Source organism: Scyliorhinus torazame, chromosome 16, assembly GCF_047496885.1.
Source record: "Scyliorhinus torazame isolate Kashiwa2021f chromosome 16, sScyTor2.1, whole genome shotgun sequence".
In the NCBI taxonomy this organism is placed as follows: Eukaryota; Metazoa; Chordata; class Chondrichthyes; order Carcharhiniformes; family Scyliorhinidae; genus Scyliorhinus; species Scyliorhinus torazame.
The window spans coordinates 197,096,983-197,116,360 of record NC_092722.1 but is presented as its reverse complement, the minus strand read 5'-3'; the positions used below and the strand labels follow the sequence as shown (position 1 = coordinate 197,116,360).

The window sequence follows — 19,378 nt, the reverse complement described above, 5'->3', positions numbered from 1 at the left end:
CCTAGCTTCCCAGAGAATCCTAGGATAAATCCCATCTGGCCCAGGTGACTTATCTATTTTCACACTTTGCAGAATTGCTAACACCTCCTCCTTATGAACCTCAAGCCCTTCTAGTCTAGTAGCCTGAATCTCAGTATTCTCCTCGACAACATTGACTTTTTCCTGTGTGAATACTGAAGAAAAATATTCATTTAGCACCTCTCCTATCTCCTCGGACTCCAAGCACAACTTCCCATTACTGTCCTTGACTGGCCCTACTCTTACCCTAGTCATTTGTTTATTCCTGACATATCTGTAGAAAGCTTTAGGGTTATCCTTGATCCTACCTGCCAAAGACTTCTCATGTCCCCTCCTGGCTCTTCTTTGCTCTCTCTTTAGGTCCTTCCGAGCTAACTTGTAACTCTCGAGCACCCTAACTGAACCTTCATGTCTCATCTTTACATAAGCCTCCTTCTTCCTCTTGACAAGTGTTTCGACTGCTTTAGTAAACCACGGTTCCCTCACCCGACCACTTCCTCCCTGCCTGACAGGTACATACTTATCAAGGACACGCAGTAGCTGTTCCTTGAACAAGCTCCACATTTCCATTGTGCCCATCCCCAGCAGTTTTCCTCTCCATCCGATGCATCCTAAGTCTTGCCTCATCGCATCATAATTGCCTTTCCCCCAGTCTGGTAAGTCGTGTTTCTGTTTTTCTGTTTCTTTTCATTGGTATATTTATTTATTTTTTCTTTGTTGTTTTTTTTGTTGAAATTGTAGTTGTTGAAGTTAACCGAATGTTTAAGACATGGCAGGAGATCTCAGACCCATGTCATGCTCCTCGTGTGTGATGTGGGAGCTCAGGGACACGTCCACTGTCCCTGGCTCCTTCACGTGCAAGAAGTGTGTCCAGTTGCAACTCCTGTTAGACCGCTTGATGGCTCTGGAGCTGCGGATGGACTCACTTTGGAGCATCCACGATGCTGAGGACGTCGTGGATAGCACATTTAGCAAGTTGGTAACACCGCAGGTGAAAGGTACTGAGGGAGATAGAAAATGGGTGACCAAAAGACAGAACAAGAGTAGGAAGGCAGTGCAGGTGTCCTCTGCGGCCATCTCCCTGCAAAACAGATATACCGCTTTGGATACTGTTGAGGGAGATGGCTCACCAGGGGAAGGCAGCAGCAGCCAGGTTCATGGCACCGTGGCTGGCTCTGCTGCGCAGCTGGGCAGGAAGAAGAATGGCAGGGCTATAGTGATAGGGGACTCAACTGTAAGGGGAATAGACAGGCGGTTCTGCGGACGCAATCGAGACTCCAGGATGGTATGTTGCCTCCCTGGTGCAAGGGTCAAGGATGTCTCGGAGCGGCTGCAGGACATTCTGGGGGGGGGAGGGTGAACAGCCAGCTGTCGTGGTGCATATAGGCACCAACGATATAGGTAAAAAACGGGATGAGGTCCTACAAGCTGAATTTAGGGAGCTAGGAGTTAAACTAAAAAGTAGGACCTCAAAGGTAGTAATCTCAGGATTACTACCAGTGCCACGAGATAGTCAGAGTAGGAATGTCAGGATAGAGAGGATGAATGCGTGGCTCGAGAGATGGTGCAAGAGGGAGGGATTCAAATTCCTGGGACATTGGAACCGGTTTGGGGGAGGTGGGACCAGTGCAAACCGGACGGTCTGTACCTGGGCAGGACTGGAACCGATGTCCTGGGGGGGTGTTTGCTCGAGCTGTTGGGGAGAATTTAAACTAATGTGGCAGGGGGATGGGAACCGATGCAGGAAGTTGGAAGGTAGTAAAACAGGGACAGAAATAAAAGGCAGTAAGGGGGAAAGCGTAAGGCAGAGAAGCCATAGTCAAAAATCAAAAAGGGCGACAGTACAAGGTACAGTGACTGAGGGGAGCTCAGTGAATAGGTCCAGGAATACTAAAAGAAATAAAACGGGAAGTGAAAACATTAATGGTAAGCGACGCGGCAGGTTGTTACATGAAGATATGGGTTCAACGACAAGGAAAATTAGGAGAAAGGTTAAGAGGAAATATAACTTCGGAGAGGTTACTGATCGAGGTGTTAAGATTCAGAACAGAGGTAAAAAAGCCAACATAAGTGTACTTTACCTGAATGCTCGTAGTATTCGGAATAAGGTAAATGAGTTGATGGCGCAAATCATCGTGAATGACTATGATTTAGTGGCCATTACTGAAACACGGTTCAAGGATGGTCATGACTGGGAGTTAAATATCCGAGGATATCAAACTTTTCGGAAGGACAGAGTGGATGGTAAGGGAGGTGGTGCAGCTCTGTTATTTAAGGATGACATCCGGGCAACAGTAAGGGATGACATCGGTGCTATGGAGGATAAGGTTGAATCCATTTGAGTGGAAATCAGGAATAGTAAGGCGAAAAAGTCACTGATAGGAGTAATCTATAGGCCACCAAATAGTAACATTATGGTGGGGCAGGCAATAAACAAAGAAATAACAGATGCATGTAGAAATGGTACAGCAGTTATCCTGGGGGATTTTAATCTACATGTTGATTGGTTTAACCAGGTCGGTCAAGGCAGCCTTGAGGAGGAGTTTATAGAATGTATCCGCGATAGTTTCCTAGAACAGTATGTAATGGAACCTATGAGGGAACAAGCGGTCCTAGATCTGGTCCTGTGTAATGAGACAGGATTGATTCAGGATCTCATAGTTGTGGATCCTCTCGGAAGGAGCAATCACAATATGGTGGAATTTAAAATACAGATGGAGGGTGAGAAGGTAAAATCACGCACTAGTGTTTTGTGCTTAAACAAAGGAGATTACAATGGGATGAGAGAAGAACTAGCTAAGGTAGACTGGGAGCAAAGACTTTATAGTGAAACAGTTGAGGAACAGTGGAGAACCTTCCAAGTGATTTTTCACAGTGCTCAGCAAAGGTTTACACCAACAAAAAGGAAGGACGGTAAAAAGAGGGAAAATCGACCGTGGATATCTAAGGAAATAAGGGAGAGTATCAAATTGAAGGAAAAAACATACAAAGTAGCAAAGATCAGTGGGAGACTAGAGGACTGGGAAATCTTTAGGGGGCAACAGAAAGCTACTAAAAAAGCTATAAAGAAGAGTAAGGTAGATTATGAGAGTAAACTTGCTCAGAATATAAAAACAGATAGTAAAAGTTTCTACAAATACATAAAACAAAAAAGAGTGGCTAAGGTAAATATTGGTCCTTTAGAGGATGAGAAGGGAGATTTAATAATGGGAGATGAGGAAATGGCTGAGGAACTGAACAGGTTTTTTGGGTCGGTCTTCACAGTGGAAGACACAAATAACATGCCAGTGATGGAAATGAGGCTATGACAGGTGAGGACCTTGAGAGGATTGTTATCACCAAGGAGGTAGTGATGGGCAAGCGAATGGGGCTAAAGGTAGACAAGTCTCCTGGCCCTGATGGAATGCATCCCAGAGTGCTAAAAGAGATGGCTAGGGAAATTGCAAATGCACTAGTGATAATTTACCAAAATTCACTCGATTCTGGGGTGGTCCCGGCGGATTGGAAATGAGCAAACGTGACACCACTGTTTAAAAAAGGAGGTAGGCAGAAAGCGGGTAATTATAGGCCAGTGAGCTTAACTTCGGTAGTAGGGAAGATGCTGGAATCTATCATCAAGGAAGAAATAACGAGGCATCTGGATGGAAATTGTCCCATTGGGCAGACGCAGCATGGGTTCATAAAGGGCAGGTCGTGCCTAACTAATTTAGTGGAATTTTTTGAGGACATTAACAGTGCGGTAGATAACGGGGAGCCAATGGATGTGGTATATCTGGATTTCCAGAAAGCCTTTGACAAGGTGCCACACAAAAGGTTGTTGCATAAGATAAAGATGCATGGCATTAAGGGGAAAGTAGTAGCATGGATAGAGGATTGGTTAATTAATAGAAAGCAAAGAGTGGGGATTAATGGGTGTTTCTCTGGTTGGCAATCAGTAGCTAGTGGTGTCCCTCAGGGATCAGTGTTGGGCCCACAACTGTTCACAATTTACATAGATGATTTGGAGTTGGGGTCCAAGTGCAATGTGTCCAAGTTTGCAGACGACACTAAGATAAGTGGTAAAGCAAAAAGTGCAGAGGATACTGGAAGTCTGCAGAGGGATTTGGATAGGCTAAGTGAATGGGCTAGGGTCTGGCAGATGGAATACAATGTTGACAAATGTGAGATTATGCATTTTGTTAGGAATAACAGCAAAAGGGATTATTATTTAAATGATAAAATATTAAAACATGCTGCTGTGCAGAGAGACCTGGGTGTGCTAGTGCATGAGTCGCAAAAAGTTGGTTTACAGGTGCCACAGGTGATTAAGAAGGCAAATGGAATTTTATCCTTCATTGCTAGAGGGATGGAGTTTAAGACTAGGGAGGTTCTGCTGCAATTGTATAAGGTGTTAGTGAGGCCACACCTGGAGTATTGTGTTCAGTTTTGGTCTCCTTACTTGAGAAAGGACGTAGTGGCACTGGAGGGTGTACAGAGGAGATTCACTAGGTTAATCCCAGAGCTGAAGGGGTTGGATTACGAGGAGAGGTTGAGTAGACTGGGACTGTACTCGTTGGAATTTAGAAGGATGAGGGGGGATCTTATAGAAACATATAAGATTATGAAGGGAATAGATAGGATTGATGTGGGCAGGTTGTTTCCACTGGCGGGTGAAAGCAGAACTAGGGGGCATAGCCTCTAAATAAGGGGAAGTAGATTTAGGACTGAGTTTAGGAGGAACTTCTTCACCCAAAGGGTTGTGAATCTATGGAATTCCTTGCCCAGTGAAGCAGTAGAGGCTCCTTCATTCAATGTTTTTAAGATAAAGATAGATAGTTTTTTGAAGAATAAAGGGATTAAGGGTTATGGTGTTCGGGCCGGAAAGTGGAGCTGAGTCCACAAAAGATCAGCCATAGAACATAGAACAATACAGCGCAGTACAGGCCCTTCGGCCCACGATGTTGCACCAAAACAAAAGCCATCTAACCTACACTGTGCCATTATCACCCATATGTTTATCCAATAAACTTTTAAATGCCCTCAATGTTGGCGGGTTCACTACTGTAGCAGGTAGGGCATTCCACGGCCTCACTACTCTTTGCGTAAAGAACCTACCTCTGATCTCTGTCCTATATCTATTACCCCTCAGTTTAAAGCTATGTCCCCTCGTGCCAGCCATTTCCATCTGTGGGAGAAGGCTCTCACTGTCCACCCTATCTAACCCCCTGATCATTTTGTATGCCTCTATTAAATCTCCTCTTATCCTTCTTCTCTCCAACGAAAACAACCTCAAGTCCATCAGCCTTTCCTCATAAGATTTTCCCTCCATACCAGGCAACATCCTGGTAAATCTCCTCTGCACCCGCTCCAAAGCCTCCACGTCCTTCCTATAATGCGGTGACCAGAACTGTACGCAATACTCCAAATGCGGCCGTACCAGAGTTCTGTACAGCTGCAACATGACCTCCCGACTCCGGAACTCAATCCCTCTACCAATAAAGGCCAACACGCCATAGGCCTTCTTCACAACCCTATCAACCTGGGTGGCAACTTTCAGGGATCTATGTACATGGACACCTAGATCCCTCTGCTCATCCACACTTTCAAGAACTTTACCATTAGCCAAATATTCCGCATTCCTGTTATTCCTTCCAAAGTGAATCACCTCACACTTCTCTACATTAAACTCCATTTGCCACCTCTCAGCCCAGCTCTGCAGCTTATCTATATCCCTCTGTAACCTGCTACATCCTTCCACACTGTCGACAACACCACCGACTTTAGTATCGTCTGCAAATTTACTCACCCACCCTTCTGCGCCTTCCTCTAGGTCATTGATAAAAATGACAAACAGCAACGGCCCCAGAACAGATCCTTGTGGTACTCCACTTGTAACTGAACTCCATTCTGAACATTTCCCATCAACCACCACTTACTGTCTTCTTTCAGCTAGCCAATTTCTGATCCACATCTCTAAATCACCCTCAATCCCCAGCCTCCGTATTTTCTGCAATAGCCTACCGTGGGGAACCTTATCAAACGCTTTGCTGAAATCCATATACACCACATCAACTGCTCTACCCTCGTCTACCTGTTCAGTCACCTTCTCAAAGAACTCGATAAGGTTTGTGAGGCATGACCTACCCTTCACAAAGCCATGCTGACTATCCCTGATCATATTATTCCTATCTAGATGATTATAAATCTTGTCTCTTATAATCCCCTTCAAGACTTTACCCACTACAGACGTGAGGCTCACCGGTCTATAGTTGCCGGGGTTGTCTCTGCTCCCCTTTTTGATCTCATGATAGCCATGATCTCATTGAATGGTGGAGCAGGCTCGAGGGGCCAGATGGCCTACTCCTGCTCCTAGTTCTTATGTTCTTATGTTCTTATATAACTCTTGCCCTGCGGTATATACCTATCCCTTTCCATCACTAAAGTAAACGTAATCGAATTGTGGTCACTATCACCAAAGTGCTCACCTACCTCCAAATCTAACACCTGTCCTGGTTCATTACCCAGTACCAAATCCAATATGGCCTCGCCTCTCAGTGGCCTATCTACATACTGTGTCAGGAAACCCTCCTGCACACATTGGACAAAAACGGACCCATCTAATGTACTCGAACTATAGCGTTTCCAGTCAATATTTGGAAAGTTAAAGTCCCCCATAACAACTACCCTGTTGCTTTCGCTCCTATCCAGAATCATCTTTGCAATCGCCTCCTCTACATCTCTGGAACTTTTCGGAGGCCTATAGAAACCCCCTAACAGGGTGACCTCTCCTTTCCTGTTTCTAACCTCAGCCCATACTACCTCAGTACGAGTCGTCATCAAACGTCCTTTCTGTCACCGTTTCTTCTGTCCTTGACTAACAATGCCACCCTTCCCCCTCTTTTACCACCTTCCCCGAGCTGACTGAAATATCTAAATCCTGGCACCTGCAACAACCATTCCCGTCCCTGCTCTATCCAGGGGCGAAATTCTCCGTTATCGGCGGAAACTCCGCCGATCGGCGCAAAAAACGGCGCAAATCCCACTTGCGTCACGTCATAAAAATGGGCCGATAGTCTGCGGCCCGAAATGGGCTAGCAGCGACGTAACGGGATCCGCGCTTGCGCAGTGGTTCACGCCGTGCAGTGTCATACGCGCTGCACGGCGTGACGGCTCATAAGGCCGCGCAGCTCCCCCCCACCCGACCGGAACAGCCGACCGCAACACCCGACTTGATGGCTGGCCGTCGCTCAGCCCCGAGGTTCGAGTCACGCGATGTGGAGGCGCTCCTGGATGCGGTGGAGCAGAGGAGGGACGCCCTGTATCCCGGGCACGGCCGCAGAGTTGCCCCACGCCACAGCCGGCGTCTGTGGAGGGAGGTGGCAGAGGCCGTCACCGCTGTGGCCCTAACACCACGGACAGGCACCCAGTGCCACAAGAAGGTGAACGACCTCGTCAGAGCAGGCAGGGTGAGCGTCCCCCATATCCCCCATATCCCCTCTCCCCCAAATCCCCCCCTCCCCCATATCCCCCCCTCCCCATATCCCCCCTCCCCCATATCCCCCATATCCCCCCTCCCCCATATCCCCCCCTCCCCCATATCCCCCCCTCCCCCATATCCCCCCTCCCCCATATCCCCCATATCCCCCCTCCCCCATATCCCCCATATCCCCCCTCCCCCATATCCCCCATATTCCCCCCTCCCCCATATCCCCCATATCCCCCCTCCCCCATATCCCCCCTCCCCCATATCCCCCCCTCCCCCATATCCCCCATATCCCCAAGTGAATCCAGCCCTAACCTTAACCTCTGCAATGCACGCGCAACCGATGGCGTGCATTCATATACCTGCCTAACACTGTTGCCTTTTACCCCTGCCACCACCCCCCCCCCCCCCCCCCCCCCCCCCAGGAGAAGCGCGCACACAACAATAGGGAGCATGTGAGGACTGGAGGAGGGCCCGCTGATGAGAGGCCACTGACCGTACACGAGGAAAGGGCCCTGGAACTGGCTGGCGGACCTGAGGACCGGGAGGTTGCTGATGCAGAGGTCGGGGCCCCACGAGCAAGTGAGCCACCAACAGCCCATCCCCATATCCCCCCTCCCCTATATCCCCCTCTCCCGTATCACCTGATCACTGCCTGATGTCTAACCATGCATGCTTCATTGTGTATCGCAGGACCAAACGTCCAGGCACCCATCCCCGCAGATGCAGACCGCCCGCTGGATGCCCCTCGGAGACCACGGGAGACGGAGAGACCCGCACCCTCCAGCATGCGACGCCCGCAGGATGCCCCTCGGAGACCACGGGAGACGGAGAGACCCGAACCCTCCAGCATGCGACGCCCGCAGGATGCCCCTCGGAGACCACGGGAGACGGAGAGACCCGAACCCTCCAGCATGCGACGCCCGCAGGATGCCCCTCGGAGACCACGGGAGACGGAGAGACCCGAACCCTCCAGCATGCGACGCCCGCAGGATGCCCCTCGGAGACCACGGGAGACGGAGAGACCCGAACCCTCCAGCATGCGACGCCCGCAGGATGCCCCTCGGAGACCACGGGAGACGGAGAGACCTGGAGCAACAGGGAGACGACACCCCCGTCACGTGCGGGAGCGACCACCCAGCGATGAGGGGGGCAGCCACAGGCCCCCGTCACATCCGAGCCAGGACACCACTACCCAGGACACCACTATCCAGGACACCCCTACCCGGGACACCACTACCCAGGACACCCCTACCCGGGACACCACTACCCGGGACAGCACTACCCGGGACAGCACTACCCGGGACAGCACTACCCGGGACAGCACTACCCAGGACACCCCTACCCGGGAAGACGAAATACCGGACAGTGACTCAGAGTGGATGGGTGGAGACGAACCCCCACCCCAAAGTGCCATGGACTCAGAGTGGGACGAAGAGCACGACACAACGCCACTGCTGTCACCAACACCCTCCACCATCGCAGAAACACTCACCACGGTTGGGCACTTTAGTGATGAGGCGTCTGGTACACTCACTGGTGCGCACAACACAGCCGTCCCGGTACAGCAGGTGGAGGTAGGAGCAGCAGAGGGACCGGGCGGTCGGAGGGCAGCCCAGGCCAAGCGAACATCTGCCGCCCAGATGGATCCCGGGTTCCTGCAGTTACCACACCCACACATAGATCCGATGCAACCACCGACACGGAGACGAGCGAATAGGGTGACGGGTGGCTAGCGGCGGCTGCGGTCGCAGGTGGAGGAGTCCACCCGCGTCCAGGAGCTGGGAGTGGTCCCGGTCATGCGTGCCACCCAGGCTGACACCGCACGGGTGGCGTCCGCGGTGGAGGCAATGGGTGCGACGGTGTCAGACATGGGGAACGGTTTGCGAGGCCTGGGGCCTTCCGTGCAGGCGGCGTCTGTGGCCCAGGAAATGGCTGCCCTCTCACAGGAGGCCATGAGCCAGTGCCAGCGCCAGATGGCAGAGGCGCTCAACGCCATAGCCCAGTCTCAGCACGCCATAGCCCAGTCTCAGCAGGCCATGGCCCAGTCTCAGCAGGCCATGGCCCAGTCTCAGCAGGCCATAGCCCAGTCTCTGCAGGCCATGGCCCAGTCTCTGCAGGCCATGGCCCAGTCTCAGCAGGCCATCGCTGAGGGCATCGGCGCCAGTGGCCATGTGCGAGCTGGCGTCGCACTGTCGCAGACAGGGTTCAACAACCCCCTGGGCTCCATGGCTGCAAACCTGCAGACCCCTGTCGATACCAGCACGGGCCTCCAGGACTGGCAGTGCCAGATGTCGGGGGCGCGTCGGATGGCCAGTCCGTTCGCATCCCCCACCCATGTAGAGGCCTGGGGGCCATCGGGCACCCCGAGGGAGGAGGAGGTGGTGTGGTCCGTCCCGGCTCCCTCTGTAGGGGAGGTCCCGGTACACCGCGACACCTCGGACTCCCCCCCTTCCGTCCCAGGTGCATCGGGTGGGCAACGGGCAGGACAGGCTGGCAGCTCGCCATCCCAGTCGCCCGGGCCGCAGCCTGGCCCATCTAGGCCAGGACGCCCCAGGAAACGGCCGCCAAAGGGATCCAGTGTCAGAGGGCAGGAATCACAGGAGTCCACCTCCAGTTCTGCTGTACCGTCTGGGGAACCACGTAGACGTAGTCAAAGGGCCCGTAAGGCCAAACAATTAGACACTGAGTAAGTTGGCACGGGTGCAGGGCACAGATGAGTTTTAGGCGCTAGGGCACGTGCATGAACTCCTTTGGTTATTAAAGTCAATGTTACACCTACCGAAGCTGCCTTTGTGCTCTGTCCAAAGTGTGCGGGGGTGTCATGTACGTTGAGCGCAAGTGTGTGTGTGAGGGGTGGTCTTACCTCAGCCCCAGGTGAGTCTGCCCCCTTCCCCCTGGGCCGCCATCAACATCCCCCGGGCAGAGGACGGGACCGTGCGCTGCAGTGTCACAGCCGCATGCAGGGATGGTCCGGGTGGATGGTGGTACTGTGGCCATGGGTCAGACATAGTCCAACGATGTAGAGCCAGGAGCTCATCGGAGGCGGGTTGTCATCATCCTCCATGGCCTGCGATAGACACGCGTCCACCCGCAACTGGGTGAGCCCGGCCCGTTGTGCCGCCGGTGGATCGGCAATTGGGAGTGGGGGGGTGGTGTGCATGCGGGTGGGGTGTGTGGGGTTGGGGAGGGGGGTGAGGGTGCTGGGTGGGTGGATGGGTGGGGGGTGTGGGTGGTCGGCTGTTGTCATGGTGTGCGGTCTGTGGCCATACTACCCGATTCCCACGCCCATCTAGTCAGTGAAGCGGGCGTCTATCAGTCTGTCCCGTGCCCGCTGGGCCAGCCGGTAACGGTGGACAGCCACCCGTCTGTGTCTACCCCGTCTGCCCTGACCATTGCCCCCATCCCCCTCATCTGGGGAGGACTGGGCCTCTTCCTGCTGCTCCTCCACTCCGCCCACCTCTGCCTGCGGCACATCGCCCCTCTGCTGGGCTATGTTGTGCAGGACGCAGCACACCACAATGATGCGGCCGACCCTATCTGACCGATACTGGAGGGCGCCCCCAGAGAGGTCCAGGCACCTGAAACGCATCTTCAGCACGCCAAAGCACCTCTCGATCACTCCCCTTGTCGCTACATGGGCATCATTGTAGCGGTTCTCCGCCTCATTGCGTGGCCTCCGTATAGGCGTCATCAGCCACGATCGCAATGGGTAGCCCCTGTCGCCCAGCAACCAGCCCCTCAGCCGGGGATGGCGTCCCTCGTACATGCCGGGGATGGATGACCGCGACAACACGAATGAGTCGTGTACACTGCCTGGGTGACGGGCGCAGACGTGCAGGATCATCATGCGGTGGTCGCAGACCACCTATACGTTCATCGAATAGGTCCCCTTCCTATTAGTGAACACGGCCCTGTTATCTGCAGGTGGCCGCACGGCGACGTGCATCCCATCGATCGCGCCCTGGACCATGGGGAACCCGGCAATGGCAGAGAAGCCCACGGCCCGGGCATCTTGGCTGGCCCGGTCCACGGGGAAGCGGATGTAGTGGTGCGCCATGGCATAAAGGGCATCTGTCACTGCCCGGATGCACCGATGCACCGATGTCTGCGATATGCCGGACAGGTCCCCACTCGGTGCCTGGAATGACCCCGTTGCATAAAAGTTCAGGGCCACCGTAACCTTGACGGACACGGGGAGAGGGTGTCCCCCGCCAGTGCCACGCGGTGACAGGTGTGCCAGCAGGTGGCAGATGTGTGCCACGGTTTCCCGGCTCATCCGGAGTCTCCTCCTGCATTCCCGGTCCGTGAGGTCCTGGTATGACTGCCGGGGCCGGTACACACGGGGCGCCCTCGGGTGCCTCCGTTGCCGTGGGGCCGCGACGTCCTCCTCCCCCTCCTCGTCCTGTCGGTCAGGTGTCCCTCCAGCCTGGGCGGCTGCCGCCTGCCCCTCTGCGGCAGCCTGCGCCGCCTCTCTGGCACGCTCCTCCTCCTCCTCCTCCTCCTCCTCATCCAGGGCAACATAGACATGAGCGGCTGCCACCACGGCGGCCAACATCGCTGGATGGTCTGAAAACATGACGGCCTGGTGGGGGGGAGGGGAACGACGACATGTAATCATTGCCCATATCCCCTCCTCCCCCCAGCCAGGTGGCATGGACCGCATGGGTCCAACTGTTGGAGGCTGGCACCTGGCCAGGTGGACCAACTCATTTGCCCTCCCATCACCCACCCCGGCACGGACCCCCTCCCCAACCCCCAACCTCCACCCCAGCACGGACCCCCCCCCAACCTCCACCCCGGCACGGACCCCCTCCCCAACCCCCAACCTCCACCCCAGCACGGACCCCCCCCAACCTCCACCCCGGCACGGACCCCCTCCCCAACCTCCACCCCGGCACGGAACCCCTCCCCAACCTCCACCCCGGCACGGACCCCCTCCCCAACCTCCACCCCGGCACGGACCCCCTCCCCAACCTCCACCCCGGCACGGACCCCCTCCCCAACCCCCAACCTCCACCCCAGCACGGACCCCCCCCCAACCTCCACCCCGGCACGGACCCCCTCCACAACCCCCAACCTCCACCCCGGCACGGACCCCCTCCCGGCACTCCCCCGTAGCCCAGCCTACTCTAACCACCCCCCCCCCCCCCCCCCCGCCCCGCCGCGCACACACACAAGCCGAGACACACCTCTCCTCAGGCAATCAGTCTGCGGCCACGCCATTTCCTGCCCAGAGCCAACCCCCCAGGCCGTCACTCACCTCCTCGCTGGTTGGCGTGAGCCTGGAGCACCGGGTCACGCCGATGAAAAGGAGGTTTGATTCACGTCGACGTGAACGGTCATCACGTCGACGGGACTTCGGCCCATCCGGAAGGGAGAATATCGGCAGGCCGAAAATCGGCTGCCTTGCGCAGACCCGTGACATTCTCCGCGGCAGCGGCGCCATTAACGCCCCGCCGACTTTTCTCCCTTCGGAGACTTCGGCGGGGGCTGGGGCGGGATTCACGGCGGCCAACGGCCATTCTCCGACCCGGCGGGGGGTCGGAGAATGACGCCCCATGTCTCCGAAATGGCCACAACATCGAAGTCCCAGGTACCAACCCATGCCGCAAGTTCACCCACCTTATTCCGGATGCTCCTGGCATTGAAGAAGACACGCTTTGAACCACTTTCCTGCCTGCCGGTACACTCCTGCAACTTTGAAACCCTGCTCATGACCTCACTACTCTCAACCTCCTGTATACTGGAGCTACAATTCAGGTTCCCAAGCCCCTGCTGAACTCGTTTAAACCCTCCCAAAGAGCATTAGCAAATTTCCCTCCCAGAATATTGGTACCCCTCTGGTCCAGGTGTAGACCATCCCGTTTGTAGAGGTCCCGCCGACCCCAGAATGAGCCCCAATTATCCAGAAATCTGAAACCCTCCCTCCTGCACCATCCCTGTAGCCATGTGTTCAACTGCTCTCTCTCCGTATTCCTCATCTCGTTATCACGTGGCACGGGTAACAACCCAGAGATAATAACTCTGTTTGTCCTATATCTAAGTTTCCACCCTAGCTCCCTGAATTCCTGCCTTACATCCCCATCCCCTTTCCTACCTATGTCATTGGTACCTATGTGGACCACGACTTGGGGCTGCTCCCCCTCCCCCTTAAGGATCCCGAAAACACGATCCGAGACATCACGCACCCTGGCACCTGGGAGGCAACACACCAACCATGAGACTCTCTCGTTCCCACAGAATCTCCTATCTATCCCCCTAACTATGGCGTCTCCAATGACTAATGCTCTACTCCTCTCCCCCCTTCCCTTCTGAGCAACAGGGACAGACTCTGTGCCAGAGACCGGTACCCCATGGCTTACCCCTGGTAAGTTGTCCCCCCCCAACAGTATCCAAAGCGGTATACTTGTTACTGAGGGGAACGACCACAGGGGATCCCTGTACTGACTGCTCCCTCCCAGCCCCTCTCACCGTCATCCATCTCTCTTTATTCTTCGGAGTAACTACATCCCTGAAGCTTCTATCTATGACCAACTCTGCCTCCTGAATGATCCGAAGTTCATCCAGCTCCAGCTCCAGTTCCCTAACGCGGTTTCTGAGGAGCTGGAGATGGGTGCACTTCCCACAGATTAAATCAGCAGGGACACTGACGGCGTCCCTCACCTCAAACATTCTGCAGGAGGAACATTGCACTACCTCCCCTGCCATCCCCTCTAGATAAAAAAAAGAAAAAGAAAGAAAGAGCTTACCTGTTATTCACTCCCCTTCTCAGCAAGCACTCACTCAGCAACCTCTGCGCCCCGCACGATAAGACCTGAGGGAAAATAAAAGGAAAACTACTTACCAGTCACCAGCCAATCCCTTCCCTGCAGGCTGTGATATTACAGTTCAACTTCTTTCTACTTCTACCTGCCCTCGAGCCTTCCTCTTGATCTTTACAGCGGTTGTTTTTTTTTGGTTAGAAGAGGGGGTAGGGAGGGAAAAAGTGAAGAAGTGTTTCGGGTTTAAGTGTCACTTGACAACAGCTCCTCCACAAACCACCTTCAAGTTAGGGTGAGCACAACAGACGTATGCAAATTGCCCCCGCAACAGCCAATCAGCAGCTCCGCTCTACTACCCTCTGCTGGAAGGAGAGAGTTCCAGGCTTTTGACCCAGTGATGGTGAAGGAACGACCGATATTTCGAAGTCAGGATGGTGAGTAACTCGGAGGGGAGTTTGTGAGTGAATGGGGATGGAATTCTATTTGATGATAGCGATTAAGAGGAAACTGTATTAGCCACTTGGAGATAAACCTCTATTTCCTGATGTCCATAAATGTTCTGGTGACGGTCTTGAAGAACAATTCATTCATCCCGGAATTATTCCATAGGGCTTGATCCGGTTGAGCCATACTTCCAGAATACTCCACTTGAAGTCCGACTGGATCCCACTGATGCATCGTTTGTTGATGTGATTCACACGGATGGTTCATCCCATTTTCCCAGTCTTGGTAAGTGCGCCTTGAAAATATAGGAGATATGGCAGCATAGGCTCTTGTGATTAAATCAGTGACAGTGTAATATCCTGCATGGAATTTACGTGGTGGGAATGGTTACCTGTGGTTCTCGCGGAGCACGAGGCCCCCCACTGAGGGGCAGGGGGACTCCATTAAACTATGTATACGAGGCCGGCCAGTAAGGCACCGACCAATCAGCTACCCGATCGGGATTTACCTGGAGTTGTATATAACATGATTGTAAATAAACCTAAGATTGTTATTATTACTTGGTGTGGACTCCCCGTGACCGTATTAACCTGGCGACAAGGAGTAAAGTGGTGTGCGGTCGATGCTGTGACCTGCTCGGCTGAGCTGCCTCCCTGATGTTCTGGGCCCAGGTTGGAACCAATTGTGTTGCTGTGCCTCTGTTTGGGTGATTAGCTGCATCTGACTCCGGTGTTGAAGACTGGAACCAGTACGCAGAAAGGATCCGTTACTTCTTCCGGGCCAACAACGTCACGGAGAACGAGTTCCAGACGGCTATACTGTTGACAGCCTGAGGGGCGCACACGTTTGGAGTTATCAGGAGTCTTATATACCCGACGGCGCCGGATACTCACTCATCGACCATCGCGCGGCACTTGTTTTTAAAAAAATTTAGAGTACCCAATTATTTCTTTTTTCCAATTAAGGGGCAATTTAGCGTGGCCAGTCCACTTACCCTACGCATCTGAAAATGAAAAATGAAATGAAAATCGCTTATTGTCACAAGTAGGCTTCAATGAAGTTACTGTGAAAAGCCCCTAGTTGTCACATTCCGGCGCCTGTTCGGGGAGGCTGGTACGGGAATTGAACCGTGCTGCTGGCCTGCCTTGGTCTGCTTTCAAAGCCAGCGATTTTGCCCTGTGCTAAACCAGCCTCTTTGGGTTGTGGGGGTGAGACCCATGCAAACACGGGGAAAATGTACAAACTCCATACGGACAGTGACCCGGGATCGAACCCGGGTCCTCGGCGCTGTGAGGCAGCAGTGCTAACCACTGTGCCATCGTGCTGGCCCTAACTTGTGCCACTTGTGGCCAAGTTTAACCCAACCCCGTCAGTGATCGTTCAAAGGTGTCGTTTGAATATGGCAGAGTGGTTTCCCCCTCCCCAGTGAGCCCCTTAGTGAGTTTGTATTACGGCTACGGAAAATAGCCGAGTTTTGTGAGTATGGAATTGCTTTATCTGGCATGCTCCGTGATCGATTCGTCTGCGGTATAAATAGTATGGAAACACAATAAAAACTTTGGGGTGAAACCTCCCTGACGTCTCCCGAGAGAGCATGGAACGTAACGTCCAAACAAATGGCGGTCAATGTTTTGGGGTGTCATGCCTGACGAGGTACCCCGCGGCCCACACCACCTTGGATCTGACCAGACCGGGTGTACACACTTTGACTTTGGCTGACACGGCGGCTTGTTGGGACAGTTAAACTGGAGAACGACTGAATATTAGGGGGACGCTTACTCCCATCTCCTGCAGGAGTCAGGCCGGGGCCCCCTGGCGCTCACACGGAGGATGGGAGTCAGCTGAACACTGCAGGGGTGTGCAGCCACTCAGAGTCCCCTCTGCACCAACTCCAGCAGCGTAGGCAGCCCCGGAGCTGGAGACCCTAATGAGGCCGGACCCTCCAGGCCTCAGACCATCAGAGGATGTCTGCCAAGATCACCACAGGAATCAGGATTTGGCAGTCAGGCTGCAGAGGCCTGTGGCACAAGTTTAAATGTTTTGATGTCACCTCAGGTTCACTGATGCTCCATCACTGGGAATAATTTCCACCTTTTGAAACCCATTCCGTTGGTCTGTGAATGTAATGATCAGATGAAAGCATTTTGGTTTAGCCCTTTGCAATCCTCTTATTCTTCCTCCCACTCAGAATGTACTCTTTGAAGATTAACATTCATGTTGGGCTGGAGTCTCCGCCCCGCCACATTTCTGTTTCACCCCGCCGGCGGGATGCTCCGTTACGCCGGCCAGTCAATGGGGTTTCCCATTGTGGGGCAGCCCCACGCCGTCGGGAAACCCCCCGTCAAAGCAGAGCATCCCGCCGGCGGAGAATGCAGCCGGTGATGTAAACCTCAATGCACTTGTTGCTATGCCCTTGTGTGTTGTGAATTTCTTCATTCACTGGGTGAGTTCTCAATCCATGGCCGTCAAGGAATCAGAATGGCTGATTAGGGCTCATCAAATATGTAACTCTGAATATCTGGGTTTCCATACCGATTGCGCCCAATGTTTAGTGTGCAAGTGACTTGTGTTATTGCTTCACCAATGGGAATGTGAGAGATTAGAAATCTCTCTGTGGCTGCATTTGGGAGTGTGAGAGATGAGACATGTTTTTAAATTTGGTGCAATAATCAGGGAGCACTGGCAGACTGTTTGTTTTAATGAGCGTGTCTTATGGAACACTGCAGCCCAGATCGAGAGTCGGTGGTGCAAACATAAAAACATTTTTCAAGAGAAATCAGAGAAAATCAGCATCAATTTGATTCTCCAAGTTCAGGATAGAAACTAACTGAAACTAGCTGGAACTAGCTGAAACTAGCTGGAACTAACTGAAACTAGCTGGAACTAGCTGAAACTAGCTGGAACTAACTGAAACTAGCTGGAACTAGCTGAAACGCTGGAACTAGCTGGAACTAGCTAAAACGAGCTGGAACTAGCTGAAACTAGCTTGCCAAAACGATTCATTCAAAAGATTTTCTGCAGAGTCACAGAAGTTTAAAATGGTTCCGTAACAGAGAATCTGCCAAATGCCAAGCATGGGGAGAGGAATAAATGAAAAATAATTACTGCAGCACTATTTAAAAAGAAAACTCTGCCCTCCCCAGTGCTGAAAACAGCCATGAATAGTATATCAACACTGCCAGACCAATTAAGGTAGATGGAAGGGCCAGACTGGCAAAATATTGGGCATGATGGTGATTTTGAAGATATTTGGTAGTATCAGACCTGAATAAGGAAACAGAAAACAGGCTGAACAAGTGAAAACTCCGTTATATTCAGTCGGTCCAATAGCCGATGCCATAATTGCCAGACAAGATTAAATGCACCTCCTGATAACTTTGAAGAGGTCATGAAGTTCTACTTTAACCTATAGAAGCAATACAATTTAGCAAGGTGCAAAATTTAATAAGAGTCTAAAGGACTCTTTCATAAATGAGTGTTTCGGATTGATTGAAGGCCGTGGTTCTGATGATCTTAAATTGGAGCTCATAAGGGACTGAATGGTAGTGGGTGTGACTGATGATTCTCTTTCAAATGTACTCCAATCTAAAGAAGATCTGACTTTGGAAAAAGCCATTCAAATCGTCAGGCAATCGGAAATCTGCCAACAAGAGCGATCTATTTTGTGTGGTGCAGGGTAACCGCAACATGGCAGCTCGTAAGGCTACAGAATGGGCAAAGCCACTTCAGGACAAATAAAGCATGACACAAGATGGTGGCAGACCATGTCAGCACTGAGCCACCAGGTAGAGCCCACCGGCGCGAGCAGTGTCCAGCAATCGCTGTGCCGCCCTTTCACTGCACCCACCGAGGACACTTTGGAAAGATTTGTAAGTTCAAAACCTCAATAAGGCAACAAGCAAATAATCTAAATGTTGTATGTCATCTGCAATCAACCCCATTCTTGCCTGAGCAGAAATCTGTGTGTTTCCCTCAACATCCTCAAATGGCAGAAGATGTTACGGTAGCACAGTGGTTAGCACTGTTGCTTCACAGCTCCAGGGTCCCAGGTTCGATTTCCGGCTTGGGTCACTGTCTTTGTGGAGTCTGCATGTTCTCCTCGTGTGTGCATGGGTTTCCTCCGGGCGCTCCGGTTTCCTCCCACAAGTCCCGAAAGACGTGCTGTTAGGTGAATTGGACATTCTGAATTCTCCCTCTGTGTACCCGAACAGGCGCCGGAATGTGGCGAACAGGGGATTTTCACAGTAACTTCATTGCGGTGTTAATGTAAGCCTACTTGTGATAATAAGGATTATTATTTAAGAAAAAACACTGTAGCCAACTACACTGAATTATCAACAAAGAAAAATACAACATTAAGGAGCACAAGAAGGGAACAAGATGTTTACGCCTGAGTATTTTAAACACCAATGCGACACCCTCAGCTGCAGACTAACAAAGTCAGCCCAAAGGAGCTGAGACTAGCAACCCCCCCAAACTTCAACAGAACGGAATCTGGAAAAGTGGTCATCTGAATCTGTAAACTCAGAGATTGGGGGAGGTGGGGGGGGGGGGGGGGGTGGTGCTGCGCTGGGGGGAGGTGGGATAGTATGCAAACCATATTATAAATACATTTGGGTAAAGACTTTGGGGGGGTGTAGTATTAGGGTGTTTGGGGCTGTAAGGGTTAACGTGTGACTGGGACACACTA

The 19,378-nt window shown here is 52.6% G+C and overlaps 1 protein-coding gene across 2 annotated transcripts in view; it reads left to right on the top strand.

The window, feature by feature from the left end:
- Nucleotides 1–19,378, top strand: part of LOC140393366 (inactive pancreatic lipase-related protein 1-like) — an 84,695-nt gene that overhangs the window by 21,584 nt on the left and 43,733 nt on the right. For both annotated transcript variants that reach the window (XM_072479748.1, XM_072479747.1), the window contains exon 7: nucleotides 14,854–14,973. In XM_072479748.1, coding sequence (XP_072335849.1) covers nucleotides 14,854–14,973 — 120 coding nt within the window. The remainder of the gene's footprint in view (nucleotides 1–14,853; nucleotides 14,974–19,378) is intronic.